The sequence below is a fragment of the Harpia harpyja genome, chromosome 21 (assembly GCF_026419915.1).
Source record: "Harpia harpyja isolate bHarHar1 chromosome 21, bHarHar1 primary haplotype, whole genome shotgun sequence".
NCBI lineage: Eukaryota > Metazoa > Chordata > Aves > Accipitriformes > Accipitridae > Harpia > Harpia harpyja.
The window spans coordinates 6,561,606-6,582,253 of NC_068960.1; the positions used below are offsets into that span (position 1 = coordinate 6,561,606).

Consider the following 20,648-nt stretch of genomic DNA (forward strand, 5'->3'; position numbering starts at 1 on the left):
CTGAAAGCGTTTTTAATGTCAGCTCGGTTACATTTTTACCAGAATACCCAATGGAAAAAAATGGTAATTATTGTGCTGAAGAATAGTGGCTGTTTGTTTCTTCTAAGCAGGAATGGTTGGCTTGTACACCAACAGTGGTGTGTGTCTGTGCCAGAGGTCAGATGCGGAGGGGTTTAATATGTTCAAGTCTTTAACCCTTTCACTGTGGGCTTCAGCAGTAGCCCTTGTCCCTCTGGTCTTGCAAGTGCTGTTTTCCTTTGCTGTGCTGGCATTTCAGAAGGGTTGCTCCAAACAGGGAGGGAAAGGATTTTTTTCCTATAAGCCAGGAAGGAAGAGGGCTGGAGAAAGTCCTTAGTAAAAGCCCTACACTGAGTTGAGCAAGGGTGAAGTTGCTTTATGGATGTTGCAATTTTTTTTTTGTCCTCTAGTAAAGGCTCTTGTTCAGAGGCAAAAGAAAATGGCTTTTGCCTCCTTTATCTGACTTTGATCCTGCAGTTTCAAAGCAGAGGGCACCACAAAGAGCAATATTTGCCCCAAATACATGTTAGGCAGTGTGGAAATGGTTAAGCTGGAAGGGAGCTAAGTATGAGGAATTCTTAAGCATTATTCCTCTCTTCCCCCTCTCTAGTCTGGGAGAGAGAGCTCCCTCCTGCAGCCCAAGATTTCCCCTTTTTTCAGGTGGGGAAGAGCAGGCAGTAGTAGGCAGGAAGCTTTAACATTTGCACAGCACTCGGAGATAGAAAGCTGCCTGCAAACACCTACCAGCGCACCGTTAATTGGGGAGTGCTCCAGGTTGGGCTGGAAGCCTGGAAGCGAGTCTGCCAGCCCGGACTGACACATCCCCTTCTGCCAGGCGCTCTCCGCAGCTGTGCATCTGCAGATAGAGGCAGGCTGGAGGAAGAGCAGGGGAAGCCCAGGTGAGTTCCTGTGCAGTGAGCTACAGCCAGCTTGCCAGGCCAGATTTTTGGCTCCCTGCCTGAATTTTTCAACGTGGTGGCTGGAAGCCATGACTCCGTTGGTTCCTGTAACGGCCGTACGATGTAGGAGTTAAACTGGTGCAGCTGTTCCCCAGCAGAGTTACTACTATTCGAGGGGGGCTGTTTGCAGTGGAGTTTCTTACTTCCGATGAGGAACAGCTCTGCTGCCTGGGCTGGACAAGACTCCCCTTTTTTTTTTTTCCTTCCTTCTCTAGGCATTTCGAGTGGCGGAGGAGGAGCTGGGGATTCCAGCCTTGCTGGATGCAGAGGATATGGTTGCTCTGAGGGTACCAGACAGGCTGAGCATCCTCACCTATGTTTCCCAGTATTATAACTACTTCCATGGACGGTCTCCTAGTAAGTACCATATTCCCTGGAGGGGCGGGAAGGATCGGGGCTTATTTTTGTGCTTTCCTTTGCCTCCTAACAAACTTGGAAAAGCAAAACAGACTGCACAGAGGCCTTTTGGTACCAGAACTTCAATAGGGGACTTGAACTCTTTACACACCGGCCTACAGTAGCACCAGTGCTTTTGGAAGGGTACAGGGCTGTGCATTGTCTTTAAAACTAGTGCCTTAAAATTTAAAATATAATCTAAAATTTCTTACGGTCCAGCCAGACAGGAGCACTGAAGGTTCCCCTCCATAGTCCCCAGCTTTCCTGTCTCAAGCACCTCCATCCCTGCTCCAGTCTTTGCCACACTGGAGGGTTGGTGAGAACACAGAGTCTAACAAGGCTGAGCTTGTCTGTGAGGCTGTGCCAATGGAATAGCATCGATGGTGGGGCTTGTACAGCACAGCAGTACTGATTTAAGGAAGTAGAAGAAAATGACCCCCTTAACTGGCATAATTGTGATAGCAATTCTTTCAAACATGAAACAGGCCAAAGAGCTGCCAAGGCATTATATTCATGTACTGGAGAGTTTATCTGGGCTCACAGGAACATTATTGTAAGCTTGGTTTATATTTGGCTTTAAGCGCGTACAAAATGAAATAAAACAATAAACCAATTTCACAGGTTCCTCCAGAGGAAACTTTAGAAAGTGGGACATGAATAACTTAACTAGTTAAGGTGAATCTAGATGGAGAAGACAGATATGTATTGAAAATGTCCTACATCTTGGAAAGAAAGCACAATTCACTCTTAGAACTGCCTTTAATATCTAAACTCTTCCCCCTTCTGCATCTCTTTACAAACTTAAGCATGCTTTTTCTCTCCCTCCACAAGCTCTTGCCTCCCCCTTCTTAATTTTTTATTTCTTGTTTTAAAACCATTCTGACTGAAGTCAAACAAATTCCACTGTGTTTGTGCCAAGTGGTGGGAATCTGGGTCAGTTTGGGGTCTTTGTCCCCTCCCCTCCAGCATCTTGCCTACCACGTCATCAAGCACAGCACATTTTTATACTCTCCAGTGTCCCGCAAAATGTGCTGGTTGCATTCCTGTCGCTGGGGTGAAAGTGCATTTTCAGACAGAAAATGAGCCCAGCCAGGAGTGTGCCCTCTGACAACAAGCAAACTCCTAATACCATTGTCCTGCCCTTCGAATGGGCTCCAGCAGGACCATGAAATAAGCAGGACACAGGAGGCCAGAGAGGGCAAGTGGCCAATATTTTATTGAGGTCAGGCATTTACTTGACCAAAGATGGGTGAAGCCACCCATCTTTGTGCTAGGCTTTGGGAATTCGATAAATGGCACAAGTGGGAGGTGAGGGGGCAGGCTGAGTCTAAACCATTTGCTGGGTCAGCTGTCACCAGTCCACTGGTCGCTGTGGTAAAAGAGCCCTGGGTGTTTATTTGGATAGCTAGCTTTCTTGAGAGAAGGCTGCTGGGAACTGGGCTTCCTCTCTGCTCCCTGCCCACACTCTCTCTCTATTTACTGAGAAGGGTATAATCTCTTTTCAGACGGGTGGTCATTTAATTGGTCGCTCTTAAAGTGAAGCCGAGGCTCAAGTATCCCACAAGGAACACAGAGACATCTCATTCAGAATAGGCAGTCGTGCAAAAATAACATCCCCTTGACACAGATGAGTGGTCTTGTCTGTAAAAACTGTGCATGAAGCCTTATTTCCCAGGGAAGTCTCCCTGCACTTCCTAGGGCACGGGGCATCATTCCTTGCTTGACCAAAATGTGCTGGAGATTCTCTTTTCTCAGCTTGGTGTGAGTTTCAAGGGTTTCTCTTTCATCTGCAAAGAAAACAGGATTGGGCATTTGGAGGCTTCTTGTGGCAAGTCTTGATTTCCACATCAGCACCACCATGGCACCTCCAAATCTTTGTTGTAGAATTATGCATTTTTGGTGGTCATTTTTGCGTTCAACAAGCCTGTTTGGTCCGTGAGAGTCTCAGCTGCGATGTGGGGTGGACGCCCACAGCAGTGAAGGTTCAGGGTGTGTAGGAAGTCGGAGCACAGCAACTTGAACGAAGCAAACTGTCCGTGCTTCAGTTCCTTAGCAGTAATACCTAACAGTAGTGCCTGTTTCAGTGGTGATTGATTCCAGCCAAACTGTCGGCCAGGTACAAACCCAAGGTCTTGTTCACACCATTGATGGATGGTGTTTTGTATTTTTCCACTTTTTCATTCCCCTCCTTGGAATTCCCTGAGAAGAAAAAAATCAGCAGTTTCAGCTGAATGTTGGTAAAATTCACTTGTTGCCTCTTGCCCTTCGCTCCACTACAGAACTGCTTGTGAAGGAAGCCTGTGTCTCCCATGTATGCTTTGCATGTTATCCATCAGGCACCTCTGGATCTTCTTACATTGTAAATTACTCCTAAGCCCATGGGTTTTCCTTATGTTTCCTTAAAATCTTCCCTTCTTCCTTTCTTTCAGTTGGAGGCATGGCTGGAATCAAGCGTCCTTCCTCTGAACCTCAGGAGCAGCCTCTTGGGAAGAAAGCTGTTGCAGAGCCTCCTAAGCCAGTGCCACCAAAACTGCCACCTGCTCACCCACCAGCCAGAGCTAAGCCAAAAGAAACATCCCCAGTCACCACGGTAAGAAATGTGTTTTGGGGTGTTTTTTATAACTTAAATCTGTTCACTGAGCTAGAATATTAGGCTAGTTCAAGGCTCCTAGTGGTAAGGACTTAGTCTCTAAATTTTCTGCTCACTATGGAGGATTTAATCCAGAGGTCTGGTTACTGCACAGGTTCAGGTGGCAGTCATTGGAAAGCCATCAGTCAGCTGGGATTCATCTAGTGGTGAATAGGACATGGGTGTCTTAGGACACGGCTGTGCTGTTCCTAGATCTTGGGGGTGGAGATTTTTAACAAAATGTATTATTTTTGCTAGAAAACATTGATTAAATTCTTGGAAACAGTTTCAAAGCAGAGTAGGGATGAAAACAGCATGGAAGAAGGGAAGCCTCTCTCTCAGAAGGGTAAGGCCCTTTCCCAGCAAATTCAAATTAGAGACCTTTGCACTTCAGTTTCCCACAGGCAGACAAAACACTCTGGTCCTTTGACTTTGTGGGAACAAGTCCCCCTTACTCTGTCCTCCCGAGGGCTGTTCCACTTCTGTCGTGGTTTAACCCCATCCAGCAACTAAGCATCACACAGCTCTCACTCATTCTTCCTGGTGGAATGGCGAGGAGAATTGAAAAAAAAAAGTAAAACTCACGGGTTGAGATAAGAACAGTTTAATAACTACAGTAAGAATAAAATATAATAATAACAAAATGTAATAATAATATCAGTAGTGAAACAGAATATAACAAAAAAAAAAAGCGAGAGAAATAAAACCCAAGAAAAGACAAGTGATGCACAATGCAATTGCTCACCACCGCTGACTGATGCCCAAGCAGTGATCCACCCCTCACAGCCAACTCCCCCCAGTTTACATACTGAGCATGACATTCTATGGTATGGAATATCCCTTTGGCTAGTTCAGGTCAGCTGTCCTGGCCATGCTCCCTCCCAGCTTCTTGTACACCTGCTTGCTGGCAGAGCATGGGAAACTGAAAAATCCTTGACTTAGGGTAAGCACTACTTAGCAACAACTAAAACATCAGTGTGTTATCAGCATTATTCTCACACTAAATCCAAAACACACTGTACCAGCTACTAAGAAGAAAATTAACTCTGTCCCAGCTGAAACCGGGACAAATTCGTATGAACAATGGGTTAGCAGGAGCGGGGATTTTCTGGATATCACTCCTCTGTCCTGGCCAACTGGCTGTGCATGCCGAACGCTCACCTACCTGGGGGATTCATAGCTGTATGCAGGGCCATGGTGCTGCCTGCTCACCCACTGCTTCTCCCCACAGAAAAGGGTCCTGGCAGAGAGTGGGAATATCCCTAGCAGCAGTTGTGGGATCTGTAGGAACCATGTGCACCTGGTGCAGCGCTACTTGGTTGATGGGAAGCTCTATCACAGGAACTGCTTCAGGTACAGCTTTTCAAAGTGGGGGCACAGGCCTATGGGTCGCAGAGGGGCAGCCTGGTTCATTTGGGACTGGAGGGAGTGTGGTGTGGGACATATTTTTCAGAGTAGAGGCAACTTGGGCCTGCTCTTGACCCGTGCATAGGGGAAACTCTTTGCACAGGTCTGTTTTCATCCACACCTTTCCTACTTCAGGCTGTGCTATCAGCACCTTCTGTTTTGGTGCCTGAGGAATGTGCACACGGGGTCTGTTCCACTGCCTGCTACCTTCACCCTCTCTGTGCTGACAGTGGAATTGTGCCTGCACTCTCAGCTGTGTGTCAATGGCCTCCCAGTGCTCTGGAGGATGTTTTCTGAGACTCTTGTATCCACAGGTGCAGGCAGTGTTGGAACGTGCTTCTTCCTGGAAGCTACAAAGCTGGGCCCGAGCCCGGTACGTTCATCTGTACCAGCCACCAGCAGCCAGACAATGTCCAGATCTCTGGTCTCCGCAGCACCGGCAACAAACCTGAGAGTACCCCAGCCCCTACTGCTGCCAGGGCATTCCAGAAAGCAGCAGAACCCAAGAAACCGGAGCAGGTGTTGAAGAAACCCAGCCAGGAAGGCCTTGCTAATTCAACCAAGCCATCTGTTTCATCTTCTGGAAGCTCTGGCTTCAGAAGTGTAAATACTCCATGGTCCTGTTCAGCTGTAAATAAATCAGATGACTGCAAAGGTACCCCGTTGGGAAATAAAACAGATCACCATGAAGGTACCCCATCAGGGCCTTTTTGGACAACCTCCACAGCAAAAACACAGCAAGCCCGAGAAATTTTTTTGCGGTCATTAGAGTCCTCCAGCAATAAAACCTCTGACACTAAAACCCAAGTCACTACTTCTCATGGCCGTGGTAAAACTGCCTCTGCCAGAACAACTACTGAGGTCAGTCCAGTGAATGCTGAGAAGGATCAGGCACGTAACAATATTATACAGGCTCTGGCTGGATCAAACACCTCTCCAAACAGGCCAGGGGGACTCAGTTCCACTGGCTTGTCAGCGTTCAGCAGGTAAGTACTATTTCTCTTTCCCTTTTTTGTCACAAGATGATCCTTGGGATAACTTGGAAAAGTCCCTGCATCTTTCTTCCCTTTTCCCTGACTGCTTTTGTGGCTGAGATTTAAAGACATGTCTTTGGAACAGAGGCCAATAAAAAGGTCCGTCCTTTCAAAAAGACTCGCTAAGTTGTTCTTTTTTTGCAGTGGCAAGTTTTCTCCCACCAGTTCTCAGTGGCAGAGTCCAGCTCCAAAAGTACAGTCCAGCAAAACAGGGTACACAGCACTAAAACAAGAAAAGATTACAGACCCCCTGCCCAAGAGCCAGGCCGCCAGCAAACCTGTTGACCCTGTGCACAAGCCAGAGTCAAAAGGCATCAAAGGTGAGGATGACTGATTCACATACAGCTCTGCCTGGACACAGCATGCCAACTCTATGCCTTTCTCTTGGACCAGTACAATGAATGTGTCAGTAACTCCTATACTTTCTGTCCACATAAGGGTTTTCTGAGTTCTGGTGCTCAACACACCTCCATTTGTCCCTGTGCAATTGCTCCCTCTAGCATGGTGAGTTTTTCTTCTCTGAGGATCACCAAGTATTTGAAGTTGTACTAGCTGTCATCAAACGTTGGGATCATGGTGGATTTCAGAGGCTTAGGTAGACTTTCGCAGGATGATTTTGTGATTGCAGCTGGGACTCACTCAGCCTCCTTGTCCGAGCAGTGGGCCAAGGGATCCTGTTCTGGGGTTCCCAGTGTTTCAACCACTTCTACATGGCCTGTCTTTTTTTTGGGCCAGAAGCAGTATCTGTCTGCAGTTTGCTGTGAGCTTGTGTGGTTTTTGTCTCTCCGCCTTCCTACCCCATCCTTTGGTCTTTGAGATCTGAGCTGTTTGTGTTATATTGCTGTTGAACGTGCCTGTTCATTTACACTGCGGCTCTGTTTCTGTAGCTGTGTAGGTTTTAAAGCATTTGAGCTGAGAGGGGCAAAATGCCACCAAAGTTATTTACTACCTATTGTATGTGAATCTGTCTTTGTTAAACTTGTTGAACTGGTGCTAGTTTGCTGCAATAACATCATAGTATCTACCCTAGTGCATGGCTTATCTCCTAAGATTCTCCTATGACTCAAATCTGGCTTGTTTCTTTTTATTGGATCTGATACTATCTTGCTGTGTTCCTTTCTCTAGGAAGCGTGAATGTTGGTGAAGACAAGTCTGAGTGCCCAGCTGAGTGGAGATCTCGGCTGAAGCCTGTAGCCAACAAGTAAGTGTCTTGGAGCCAGTGGCTCTCCATGACAAGTGAATGGGGATGTCCGTGCTTGCACCTCTGTTGCTGCAGGTCTGCGTGTGCATAGGAGGGAAGAGCTCCTGTGTTTTAATGCTTCTGTTTTCAGCAATTTGATGGAAAAGGCAAAGGCTTTCATTTCTGGGGAGGGAAAGCATATTTCAAATCGCTGGACTCTGATTAGAAAAGTGTGACCATGCCAGCTGGAGGTCCAGCCCAGGATGTCCAGAACTCTTCCTGTGGACCATTCTGCAAGAGGGATGGTTTCCTACCTTTGTCTTTCTTCTTTGCAGAGACCAAGGTGGCTCTAAGAAACCTACTGATAACTCCCAGGTGGGAACAGGGAGCCCAGCACACAAGGAGACAAAGCCAAGTCCCTTAGTTGTCCCATCAGGAAAGCAGGACTCTGGTATGAAGGATATAAGCTTTGCCTTCTTTTTGCTAGTCGGGCAGGGGACAGGCATTAGTGCTGCAAGGCACATGTAAGGAACATGTTGGTGGAGATTGTGCCTTGCTTTGAGAGATTTTTGCTCCTTGCACCTGCTTTGGCCCTGTGGTGCCTTTATTTGGAGAGCTGTCCTTCCCCAAGGAGAGGGACTTGGTCCTCACAGGGTGCCCTTCTTCTGCAAGACAGCTAGCAAGATTTCGCTTACTCTGTCTTGCATGAATGTGTAATGGTGAGAAATCTTGGTGATGGTTCCCAACCGTTTATTCTTCTCCTCCACCCTTCTCTTGTACTCTGGCCTTGTAATTGGTGGTTTCTCCCTGTTTCCTTTGGGCTTGTGCCCCTTGCTATCATCAAAAGAGGAGAACTAGGACTAGAAATGAAGGTGGCTAGTGGTGAGTGCCAGAGATACTGGGCAGTAAAGGGATTTTTATGAGATGAGGGTTGAAATTTCTTACCCAAAACCTGTCTGTGCTTCTTAATCCAGCTTCATCTGGTGGATTCATGAAGAAGAAGTTGATCCCCAGCTCAGATCCTGTCAGGAGCTGTCAGAATTCAAAGCACGGCTGGGAAGACCCTGGGGGCTCTGCCAAGAAGGAGGAAGAGGGCAACCAGTTGAAGAAAAGCACTATCACATGTAAGGTCTCTTCTGCCTGCTTAAAAGCACTCTCTCGTCTGCACTGTCAGGGAACAGCCTGAGTGGTCAGTATGGGAGATGTGTCCCTGAGATTTCTGTGGCTAAGCCTGTGGCTGTTCTCGTGGGGGAAAAATCTGTGTCATTAATTTTTATTAGCCAGCTTGGCCTAAGCAGGAACCAGCCAGGCCAGAGAATTCAGTGGGAAGGGAAGAAATTAAAACAGGGATTTGTCAAGGTCACTGCCCTGTCATTCTTTAGACTCAAGGCTATGAAGAGGACCATCTCCTAATTTGGGGAACGGGGATCTAGTTGATGTCTCTGTTTCTCTCCAGTTGAATGGCTTTGGGAAATGAAAGGAATGCAGAGAACTGTCAGCCAGGGACTCCAGCTGGCGGGACCCACGCTAAGGCTGCTGCTTCTTGGACTTTCAAAGATGTCCTGACCAGTTCTGACCAGTTTGTCCCTACCCTTAATCCAGTTTCTAAATCCAGTTTCCATCTTTCTAAAGCTTAATGATTGCTGTTGGGGGGTGCCCGCTATGGGAAACTTTCCCAGCAGTCTCCCGTCATTTTTCACGTGTGTGCAAGTCTGCCATCTGAAAGGCTGTTCTCTTGCTGCTGTCACTTGGCAGCCTGTGGATTAAGGACAGACTTGTTGCTCCTCTGTATAGGTCTTTACCTCAGCACTCGGAAAGCTGCTGTGAATGGTCAGCAACCCTTCCTGCCCTTAATCCTGTGTGTGTTGTGTGGGGCTGTAGATGGTGAGCATTTCTGTAGATCGTTTGTTTTCTTTGGCGTAGGTAGTGTTTTCTATTGAGAAAGGAGGCTCCAGGGTTTTTTTGCCAACTGTCCTATTCCCGTTTGCAGGCAAGCAGCCAACCCATCCTGTGTCTGTCAAGACAGAACTTGAGGATATCAGGGGATATCGGACCCTGAGCTGGTCAGGAGAGTGTCATTTTACTAGCTGTTCCCCTCCAGTGACCTTGGTCTTCTCATGATCAGTGGTGCAGCTTTCTGCCTTGGCTGGAGGTGCTGCAGAAATCACTCAGAAGGAGCCTGGAGATGCAGGGCTGTGCTGGGAGAGGGAGGTGTTGCTCAGGCAGTAGCAGCAGACTGCTCGTGGCAGGCCTGATCCCTCTTGGAGGAACCTTTAAGAGAAGTGTGAGTCACAGGTACTGTACAGGGCAGCAAACCAGTAGCATCCAGAGGGAAGAGTACCCTGACAGAGGCCAGCAGTGCAGGCACAACACAGCTGATTGCCACATCCAGCATCTTCTCCTTTTGCACTCTTCCTAGAAAACACAACAGAGCAAGGGCTGTGCAATTGGAGACCTGTCCTTGAGCTCTTCCTTGAGTCAGCACCAATTGCGAGATTCTCATGAGGCTCCCCTAGTGTGTCTTTCCTGTCTTTCTCCTTGTGTGTGCTGAGCCTGCACCACTGCTGCCTTTCTTATAGCCATGCTCTTTTGATACTAGAGTTTTCCTTCCTTATCACATCATCCACGTACGCCTCTGTTCTCTCTCTGTGGTAATTATCCAGCCCAGCCCCTCGGGTATCCGAATACCTCACACTCTTCTGTAGTTATCCTTGCAGGACAGTTGGGCAGAGGAAGCTGAGGCACAGTGGAACAAATACACATTGCTTAAGGATTGATTTTAATAGGTGTCCAGGGCCTAAATAATGCTGTGTAGTGGGGCACAAGGGACTTCTCACTTAGGAAGTGTTTTGTGGAAGGAATTGAACCTTAGTTTCCTGAGACCTATGCTAAGGTCCCCTAGACCATCTTTGTTTCATCAGTATTTACTGATATTTCTTTGTACAAGAGCACTAGAGGGGCATTTTTAAGTATATCTTGGTGTTTCCTGCAACAGTAACCCAGTATTTTTGTTCTGTCCTTTGGAAGCTTAATAAGGGGTGGCTTTTGCCACAATAAATATCTTTTGAGTTTTAACAAGATAATGAATGAACGTGGAAGTCAATATTCTCAGGTGCAAGGTCCCAAGTTTAGGCATTGGAACAGGCTGCCCAGGAAAGTGGTTGAGTCACCATCCCTGGAGGTATTCAAAAAGCGCGTAGACGAGGCACTTCAGGACATAGTTTAGTGGACATCATTGATGGTTGGACTCGATCTTTAAGGTCTTTTCCTACCTAAATGATTCTATGATTCTATGATTCTGTAAGTCACACCTGAGTTAGGTGACTGCCTATGCCCTGGGGACGAAAGCAGCACCCTGTGACCAGAGGGTATTGGAGTGTCCAGCCACCAGGAGTAAAGCAGGCTGTGCTGTTTCCTGCGGACACATCTCTCACCTTATCAGGCGTGCTGATGCATGTGTGTCATCAGTGCCCTCTGTTGGGTGGCAGGGACCTGTTGTGCTCTCTGGTGGTGTAGGCACTGTCCCACACCACAAAATTATTTAAAGTTTGTTGTGGCATTCTTTGTTTTTTTTTTCTCCCTTCCAGTTAAACCCTCTATTCCAAAAAGCACCCAGAGCCCTGAAGCAGTGTCCCCAACCAAGGTATGGCTGGAAACCAGGTATAAGGGGAACAGGCTGGGGTTGTTGGGTATCCTGCTGGAGTCTTGCCAAGACATATCTCAGTTTGTCTTATTGGGAGGGTTTATTTGAATTCCCAGGGAAAGGGTGAAAGGTTCTGGGGCAGAGACAAGATAGAGAGACTGCCAGTTATCTCCCATGCAGAGGGACAATAGAAGCTGGAATAAGACAAAGCCAAACAAAATTCTGGTAGACATTGCGTCCCCCAACAAAGAAGGGAGAATGTCTGTGGATTGACAAGTGTGAGCAGATGTTATCACTCACAGCGAATGTATCACAGCACTGTAACATTGCAGTGGCCCCTGCTCTGTTAGGAGCAGCCAGCTCTGCATCTCTGCTGACGTGGCCCTTCCAGGACGTGGCTCTGCAGTTGGGCTCCTTATGTCATTTCCCATCTCTATTGGGGCTGTGACCTCAGCAGGCAGTCTGAGGGCACTGAGCTGTATTTGGTCCTATGTTTGTTTTCCTAGCTGCACCCGGACTACCTCCCTGAGGAGGAAATCCAGGAGAAGGTGTGTGATATCGAGAAGCAGCTGGATGAGCTGGAATTGAAAGGAGTGGATCTGGAGAAGCAGCTGCGTGGCTGTGAAGGAGGTAAAGGAGACCAGGGGCCAGCTCTGCCATGGTGGGGAGGTGTGAGGCTCGTGTCCTTCCCCTGGGCATTCTTCGCTCCATTTCTAGGAGCTCATGCTACATGTGAGACACCAGGTTGCCAAAGGTACCTGGTATAGCAAGATAAAGCCTTGGGAATTTTGAACCCTCTCTGGCTATTTCCTAACCTATTGGTTGAGCAAGGTCTTGTGTGTATTTGGCTGAGGGTCAGGGATTTTGGGGAGTGGAAGGCTGCTATTGAGCTGGCTTTTGGATCCCAAGCCAGACTGGCCGTCATGGCTGGCTCCAGTTTCCCAGGGCTTAGTGGGTTCATTCAGAATGGCAGAGTTGAGCTGGCCACGGGAAGATGAGCTGGGTGCCATGTGTCAGAGTATCTGTGAGCAGCTTCCCTGAATCTGTAGGGAGTGATCTGCATCCTTTCCCTTGTACCCAGGAGTACCAAAGATGAGCTGTTTTCACTTCAGGTTGCCTGTGGCTTATATAAGTTATCCTAGGCTCTCCCTCAAGTGATTGCATGTTTGAGCCAGGGTGACTGAACTGATGCAGCTTCTAAAGGAGTCTTGCACTTTGTCTCCTTTGCAGATGAGTCTGAGGATGCCCTCATGGTGGATTGGTTCAAACTGATCCATGAGAAACAGCTGCTGCTCAGACAGGAATCAGAGCTGATGTACAAGTAAGTACAACCAGAAATTCACCTGTCTGCTTGTGCACTTCACCTGTGAGCAGTAAGCAGTAAAGGAGAGGAAGTGTGGCAGCCCCCCCAAAATAATGTGCCAATTGGTGGGATGAGGAGGGCTTGAGGATATCTCTGGGAGAACTGCTAGCATCCTGATGTGTTAGCTGATGGGCCTTTGAGCACTGATTAGCACCCAGGGTCTGTGATGAGTTTGTGGGGAGGGAGACCTTACAGATATGATGAAGATTTCCCTCGACCCACCCATACCCAGGTAGTCAGCAATGCAGAGATGAGGCATAAGCACAACATGAGAAAGGTCCAGACCTGGGGCATGGAGGGGCAGTAACTCATCACTTCTGTGGTTCCTTCCAGGATGAAACAGCAGAAGCTGGAGGAGCAGCAGTGGAACATTGAGATGGAGCTGAGACACCTCATGAGCAAGCCAGGTAGGGACCGGCTGCACTGAGAGTCCTGCTGGCCCCTGGCTGTGTGGAGCACTCCACTCTGCATGTCAGACCTGGGATGTCCTTCAGGTCTGAATGACACTGCCAGGGATTGCAGTTTCACTGCGGGGTGTCTCCTGACTGCGCTGTCAAGCTGTCAGGTGCAGACTCTGTAATATCCAACCCACCTGTGCTTTCTGAGGGGATGTAAGATGTGCCCCAGAGCATGAGGATAATAAAATTTGGGCCTGTGAGAGGGACTTGCTGGAGCAGGGTGGAGGCAGGAGTCACAACAGGGAGGTACTCGCCTGTAGCTGTGACATGGGCTTCCCTTGTCTTGTGCAGAGGAACTGAAGTCATCCATGGAGAAGAAGCGAGAGAAGGAGCTGCTGGAGTCATACCTAAACACGGTCAATGATCGGAATAGTATTGTGGAGTGCCTGGATGAGGACAGACTCAGGTGAGGGCCCTCAGATGGTGGGAGATGAACCAACAGCAGGGATGATTTCCATCGTACTTCCTCTGCTGCCTAGGCTGTAGGGGTGGATGAATGGTGGTCATCCAGACTTCTGCTCCATGAGAGGTGGGTGGTGACCTGTCACCAACCATCTTGTCCTAAATGCTGCTGCCATTGATTCCTTGGCAGCTGTTAGAAACTGAGATCAGGACCGCGGCCGTGTTCAGTGCTCTCAAGCTAATGCTGCTCTGAGGACAAGGGGTGTGAAAATGTAGAAGGCAGGGGGAAGAGAGGGAGAGGCTGGAGATGGCAAGGATGGAGGCAGCGTGGGAGCTGCAGGAGGACTCTGGGAACAAGAAGCCAGGAATGTGTTCGTCTGCTGCAGCAAGTGAAGGAACAACTGTAGCTGAGAGTTGGATCCTCCCCAAGTTCAAAGGAAGACTGCTGTGTTAAGTAGCTGGATTTGTGCCTCCTGTTGCTGTGAGCAGCCTCCATTTCTTGACCTAAGGGCACTGACTCCAGTTCAAGGATTCTAGCAGTGCCCAGGCTTTTGGCTCTGGTCTTGCCCAGGCCCGAGGAGATAGCAGCATGTTTGTCCCTGATTATGATGAGAGCACCTCTGCAGCACCCCAGGCTCCTGGTGTCTCAACCTTTACTCACCTCCTCCAGCGTGGTGTTGTCTCACAACTCAGTGAACTCGATGATTCATAGGCCAGCTGGGGGAAGGGCCTCCCTGTTGCAGTGCTGGACTGCCATGGTCTGGAAATCCCTGCACAGGCCCTTGCTTTCAAGGGAACCAGCTGCAATTTGCTAGTTTCTAGGACTCCTCTAGCTGTTTTGTTTGGTTTTTTTTCCTGCACCCTTCTCAGAGCATGCTATGGAGGTTCGTCATTTCTGACTGGGGGAATAACAGTAGTCTTTGCATGGTTTTCAGTGTCTACCATCTTATGAAACAGCAAAGTTTTCTAATGCCATGCGGTTCCATTACAGAGAGCGAGAGGAGGACCAGATGTTGGCAGACATGATCCAGAGGTTGGGTAAGGGCCCTTCCTACTCTTACGAAGCTGCACTGGGTGGGACTGGGGCTGTGGGTCTCAACCTGCTCTGTGTCTGCTCCCTCTCCTGCAGATGGATCTCTTGAGAGCCAGGAGCCAGAGAAGAAGAAGAACAAGTTCCGCTTGTCCAAAATATGGAAGCAGAAAAATAAGAGTAAGGCTCAGGAGTGATGTTCCTTTGCCCAATGGCCCAGAGAGGGCTATCAAAGGTATGTTCCTTCCTCACTGCTGCTTTCTTGGAGTCATGCAGGACTGTGATGAGGCTCCTCTGCTCCCTGACATGGAGACTGCAGGTTTGCGGACCAAAGGGACAGTGTGAGTCCCCTCTGGCCCTGGTATGGGGTCCAAGCATACTTTTCGCAGAAGATGGACTTTTAAGACTGTTTTCCTTCTTTGGATCTAGCTCAGTGCTGGCTGCAGCCTCGTTGGCAGCTCAGGAGGGCAGAGCTCAATTTGCCCATCCGCTGCTCGGGTCATTCCAGTCCTGAATGCAGGAGCATGGCACTGCATGTCGCCCCACGGTGCCCCACTCATGTCAGCCAGGGGTGCACCAAGGATGCTGCGCTGGTCTGCGAAAGGGCCATTCTCCCTCCCTTCCTCCTTCTCTGCATGTGCTGTGGCTCTTTGGCCGGGATCAGAGATGCAGAGAGGGAGGTGCTATGGGACAACAGAGATCGAGGGTCTCCCCGTTATTACACCAATGCAAACTGGAGCTGCAGGCCCCACAGCTGGGGTGAGGCAGGGAGCAGAACCACCTCTGTATCTATGGGGTGGGATGTCCTAGACCCAGAGCGGTTTCAGCAATAGTGCTCTATTTCCAAACCTCCTTTTGGGAGTTGCTGTAGGCTGTTTTCTCAAAGCCATGAGGGTTGCTCACTGCTTCATTCCCTCTATGGGGGAGCTTCCTTATTTCTCTGACTGCACAGCAAAGCAGGGTTTTCATTGTCTGTGGCCGATCCTGCTGAAAATGAACAGAAGTCTTGTTTTAACAACCTGGTGCTAACTGGGAGCAGAAGGGAATTAATGGGTTGGCCTTACCCATGAGTCTTCTGCGTGGGACCAACATTTCAATTCCTGAGGCTCCGTCCCTGGACAGCCAGCGCCCTCAAGGGGTGCTGTGGTTCATCTTGGTGAGACCAGGAGAGTAAGAGCAGGTCCTGAGCTGTTGGCAGCGAGTCTCTCTACTCTTCCCTCGGTCCAGTGACTGCAGCCAGACACTTGCCCTGTGTGGCAGCATCCTCTCTTCCCAGTCAACCTGGGGAGCAGAAATGGAGACAGACAGGGAAAGATCAGACTAATTCATGATGCCTCTAGCTCCGGTATGTGTGGACTTCCCTCCTCCCTCCAAGCCAGGTACTTTGAGGTTTCTCTGGGTCCTGTTCTCCAGCAGGGCCTCGGATTTTGCACGGAGGAGGTTTGCTGCCCGCTGTGCCCTGTGGCGAAGCAGAGGCGATGCGTCCCTTACCCACGAGGTGGCAGTGGGACTCTCTGTCCCAAGCAGCCCGCCCCGGGCACCGCAGGGGTGTGCTCGGTGAGGTACCAAGTGCCCGAGGGGGTTCCTGGTGCCCACAGTGTGTGCCATGTGTGTACGTGTGGTGGGGCACCCTGTACCTGCCTACGCTTTTTTCCAATAAAGAATTGCTGGAGCAAATCTCGGAGTCCCAGTTCGAGTTTGGATGTGGGTTACTGGGTGTGGGCTGCCCGGGTCGCTGTGAGCAGTGACGATCCCTCTCCGGAGCTGTGAGTGGTAGCAGGAGCTTGGCGTACCTGTGATGGAGAGGCTCCCCTGCCCAGAGCTCGCAGACCAGCTGCAGGTCCTGGGAGAGCAGCAGTGCCAAGGGGTTTCTCAGTGATTTCGTTTACATGTCAAACTCCCCCTTGCTCTCAGGTAAGTGTATTTTCCCCCTTGCTGCTTTAGCATCACACACGTCCCCAAGCCTTGTGAGATCCCAGCCTAGCCAGCAGTCTGGGGGAAGATGTGAGGCAGAGCTTGTTCTGCTGTAGTTGTATGTGGCATTGGTGACCCAAATGGCTGAACCGAAATTTCATCAGGTAAAACGCTGATGGAAGCACTGTCGCCACACTCTGCTCCGTGTTGGCCCATGCTTGCCCAGAGGGGAAGACGAGCTGTTTTTGGGAGACATGCTGACCACAGGGGCTGGTGTGCTGTGCCTTGCCATCCAGGTCTGCTTGTCAGGAAGGTCTTTCTTTCCTGGGGATGTGTGTAAACATGCGGGGAGGAAGGAGGGCCCCTCTTCCAGACTTGGGCGTTAGCAGCAGATCCCCAGAATTAAACTTGCCTGTGTGGATTGCCAGCTGAGAGGGAGGGAGCTGAAGCCACCTCTGCTGAAGGAGAGAAATACCCTTCCTAATAAGCAGGTCCCCCTCCTCCAGCTATCCCAGGCTGTTATTATTGCTGGGCTTTCATCTTTTCAGGCTCAGATTCTCCAACCTCGAGAAGTTTAGGCTGTGTGTATTTGGGGGTGGCAGCATTGCCCAAACTCATCCAATCCTTCCCTCTCCAGGAGGCACAGCGCAGTTTAACCTTTGCCCACCTTGAAGGCAGGCAGGAGATGTGTCTATGCAGGAACGTGATCACAAGATGCTTAAGCAACAACCCCGGGGGCCCTGCAGTGGCAATGCGTGCGTGGTTTGACCTGCTGTAGGGTTTGCTTTAGTGAGAAGGCCAACTGCTGCCAGAAAGCAGGCACTCGTTACACCTAGATACGTGCTTACCCGCCTGCAAGATGAGGTTTTGAAGGGAAAACTCTGCTGCTTCTCCCATCTGGAGTCTGTTGGAGATGATAACCATGGTCTAGGGGATATGAGGCTCACCTGGAAATGCTGTGTGGCTTTAAAAGGTTTACATGGTCTCTAGGTAGAGAAATATTGAGAACGAGAGTGGAGACAGGGCCCCAGCCTTCCTCGCCATGCCACCGGGAACGGGAGGTTATGCGCTGGTGTGAGGCTGACTTCAAGACTGACTTCAATTATTTTCTACACCAAAGATGAGCGGATAAATAGTGGAGTAGTCATCCAAATGCATCCTGCCCAGAGACCCGAACTCTTTTCTGTACTGATGGAGCGCTGTCTGGTTGTGGCCAGGGTCTACTAGTACCAAGCCCCGTACAGCGTGCCGCAGCCCCACAGCTCCTGCACGCCCAGACAACTGCTGATTGTGAACATGAGGACAACCCAGCTTGTTCCTCCTTCCTCTACCTTGAATTTGGGACTCAAAGGATTTGCATTTCCACCACTCTCCTAATCCAAGGCTTCAAATGAGCCCTAGATGAACTAAGCCGTTGGCTAAGGTGGAGAAAGGGAATGGCTTTTTTCCAGCTGGCTGCTTTCAGCTGAGCCGATTCCCTGGCCTGACCCCCATTTGCTCTCCCGGTGCAAGCAGCTTTGCTCACCCCATGGAAGTGCTCCGGGAGGTGAAGAGGGAGGATTTGGCCTTGGGACTGAGTGGGGAGGGAGGTGTTGGGAAACCAGCCCTCGGCTGCCTGTGCATAGCGGTCACCCTTGAGTAATTAGTCAATCCAGGCACCCTCCTGTAACCGAACAGGAATCGAATTCCTCTCCATTCTCTGCGGGAAAGAACTGTTTGTGCTCCGCTCCAGCCCCATCAGACGCCGAGCCCCAAGGTCAGGCTAGCAGGGGGTTGACTGATATGTTGCTGTGTGCATGTGGGTGTCTGCAATTCGGTGATGACTGAGAGCTTAATTACTCTTCTAGGTCAGCTGCTCCACTTCCAAAATGGTTTTAAGGGGGCTGAGCTTCCTGCTCATTTCCTGATGGCCTCCAGTTGGGTTCGTGGCCTCGCCAGCTCCTGGATACCGGGAATGCTGCCACTGCTTTCTTTGTAGCTAAGAGGAGCATGGGGGGCTGTACAGGGCCTGGGGGCTGCACCCCTGAGCCTCTGCCATTTAGGAGGCTCTTGGGGGTCCTTCTGCAGGCTTGGGGTGACGGGGAGGCTGCTGTCTGCTCCAGCACTTCAAGGCTTGCAGATGAAGCTGTGATTAGGCAGTGTGTGTATGTCTCTCTCTTCTGCCGTTTTCTTTAATTACAATCTCGGAGGTAATTTCTGACGCATCATTAACAGTTCTGAGTAAACAAGGGGAATTCTCCAAATTATTCGCCATGAGCACAAAGGGAAATTGGCTTTCATCATCTCCCTCTTCATCCAAGGAAGAAGCTGATCTGCAGTAGGCACGGGGAGGAAGGGAGCATCGTGGCTGCCCTCGGATGCCTCGAGTCAACATCAGATGGAGCAGCAACCCATCCAGTTTATCCAGCTGACTGAGAGGCCAGCTCTGCCTGCAGCTTTTTGTCCCTGCTGCTGAGCTAAGTGGCTGGGGCTTGTCACGGTCGCGACTGTAAATGCAAAGCGCCTCTTGCCTATGAGATCTTTGGGTGCTGCTTTTGAGTGTTCACCTCCTGTTTCCAGCTGGATGAAATGGTACCCAGGCTGCTCAGGAGACAGGACAGACCAAAAGCATCCTCAGGGCCGTGTCTCGGCATTGAAGGTGATGCCCCGATCCTTGGCTGTTGGGGTGAAGGGTGATGCCTGAGGCCAGCATGGGGTTGCGAAGGGAAGGAAGGAGCGCTGATATGGAGGTACTTGGGGCCTGCGAAACTAGGTTTGGTCCAAAGCGAGAACTCGGAGGGATGCTGGTGTGCCCTGTGAAAGCAGCAAATATGCCTGGCGGCTGGGGTGAGAGGAGGTGGCTGGAGAGGACCCCTTTGCTGGGAGTCCATGGGAGGACATTCCAGCCTCGTGCAGGGCTCGAGGGAAAGGGGCTTCGTTAGAGGGGTGGCACACGGAGCTCAGACGAAGCAGTTGCATCCCTTGGAGCACCCGCACACCCCCCACCCCGTGCACGACACTGACAGCCCCTTCACCCACACTCCGGCACAGTGGCAAAGCGTCTGCGGCAGCAACCAGGGGAGCGAAGGTTATTTATATTCATGTTGCAGCTCTGCCAGCCGTGACTCTGTTATCTGCCATGCATGAATATTATTTGAATACAGAGTTTGTCGTGACTATTCTTCCGCGTGAAACGAGGGATTTGCTGTGGGATGGGAGCCCTCCCTCCGGCTGTCAGTCAGGAAGGGTTTCCTTTTCCTGTCTCGTTGGAAGCCGCGTCCCCAGCAAGGTGAGACAGTGGACACTTTTTCTCTTGTTAATATCCATGTCTAATCTCCTCTCAGAGGGGCCCTTTGTCCTAGACTGTAGCCAAGATGAGTAATTCAGGGATAGATGAGACGCTATAATTGGTTTGTGACAAATTAAAACATTTTTCCTTCGGAGCTGAGAGCAGGACTGTGGTCTGGAGCTGTCAAGCGTCACAGGGGAGGGCGATTTTTGGAGTAAGCGCATTGCAAATTGGCTCCAGATACGCCTTGGAGTCTGAAATTAAACTCCAGCTGGTGACTCTTCTCAGCTGGGGTTTTATTTTAGGGGGGGACAAAGGGAACATGTGCAGGGAGGGACAGCCTGATCGATAAAAAGAACGTGACTTTTTTTTTCACCGTGCAGTGAGCTGGGGACTGGCGTGAGCCGTGGCGGGGATGCTGGGGAGCACCCAGAAGCATGATGAGAGTGAGCGGGCCAGGAGCTGGAGCCCACCATTGCCTACCTTTCCTCCACGCTGCTATCAATGGTTCCTCCATCACATCCCAGCAAGGAAGGACCATGATGGAAAGTTGCAGCTCACACCATCTCTTCCCTTGGTCGTGAGTGAGTGCCAGGTACAGAACCTCCTCAGGAGCTGCAGGCTGGTCCTTGCCCTGTAATACTTGTTTTCCTGGGCTCCACCTTGCGATGGAGATGGATGGAGAACAAAGGAGTGCATGAACAGCAGGCTGGGGAAGGGTGTGGGTCTGTAAAGGAGGTTTAAGAGGCAAGAGGTGTCACCATGTGGGCTGGTTTGTGTGTAAAAGGCAGTGGCGAAGGAAGCTCTGAGGCGGGAAGAGTGGACAAAGTCCAGAGGACAGGGGTGTTGGGGCTGGGCCTCGCCAAACTGGTGGGCTGGAGACCACAGGCAGGTTCAGTATGGGAATGCATCAGGTGAGTGAAAACGAGGCCTTGAATTGTTTGCGT

At 50.1% G+C, this 20,648-nt stretch overlaps 1 protein-coding gene across 6 annotated transcripts in view; it reads left to right on the plus strand.

Annotated features, from left to right (window-relative positions):
• The window catches only part of MICALL2 (MICAL like 2), a 37,041-nt gene that overhangs the window by 9,285 nt on the left and 7,108 nt on the right, over positions 1-20,648 (plus strand). For 3 of the 6 annotated variants that reach the window (XR_008232911.1, XR_008232913.1, XR_008232914.1), the window contains 15 exons: positions 1,193-1,334; positions 3,803-3,963; positions 5,234-5,355; positions 5,724-6,395; positions 6,588-6,763; positions 7,569-7,644; positions 7,959-8,074; positions 8,598-8,747; positions 11,211-11,266; positions 11,773-11,896; positions 12,497-12,587; positions 12,963-13,036; positions 13,379-13,493; positions 14,481-14,527; positions 14,619-20,296. Coding sequence is in view for 1 of the 6 variants with exons in the window: in XM_052773503.1 (XP_052629463.1) it covers positions 1,193-1,334; positions 3,803-3,963; positions 5,234-5,355; positions 5,724-6,395; positions 6,588-6,763; positions 7,569-7,644; positions 7,959-8,074; positions 8,598-8,747; positions 11,211-11,266; positions 11,773-11,896; positions 12,497-12,587; positions 12,963-13,036; positions 13,379-13,493; positions 14,481-14,527; positions 14,619-14,716 (2,220 nt within the window). In the remaining 5 variants the exon portion in view is untranslated. The remainder of the gene's footprint in view (positions 1-1,192; positions 1,335-3,802; positions 3,964-5,233; positions 5,356-5,723; positions 6,396-6,587; positions 6,764-7,568; positions 7,645-7,958; positions 8,075-8,597; positions 8,748-11,210; positions 11,267-11,772; positions 11,897-12,496; positions 12,588-12,962; positions 13,037-13,378; positions 13,494-14,480; positions 14,528-14,618; positions 20,297-20,648) is intronic. The other 3 variants (XR_008232912.1, XM_052773503.1, XR_008232915.1) reach the window with 3 other exon arrangements.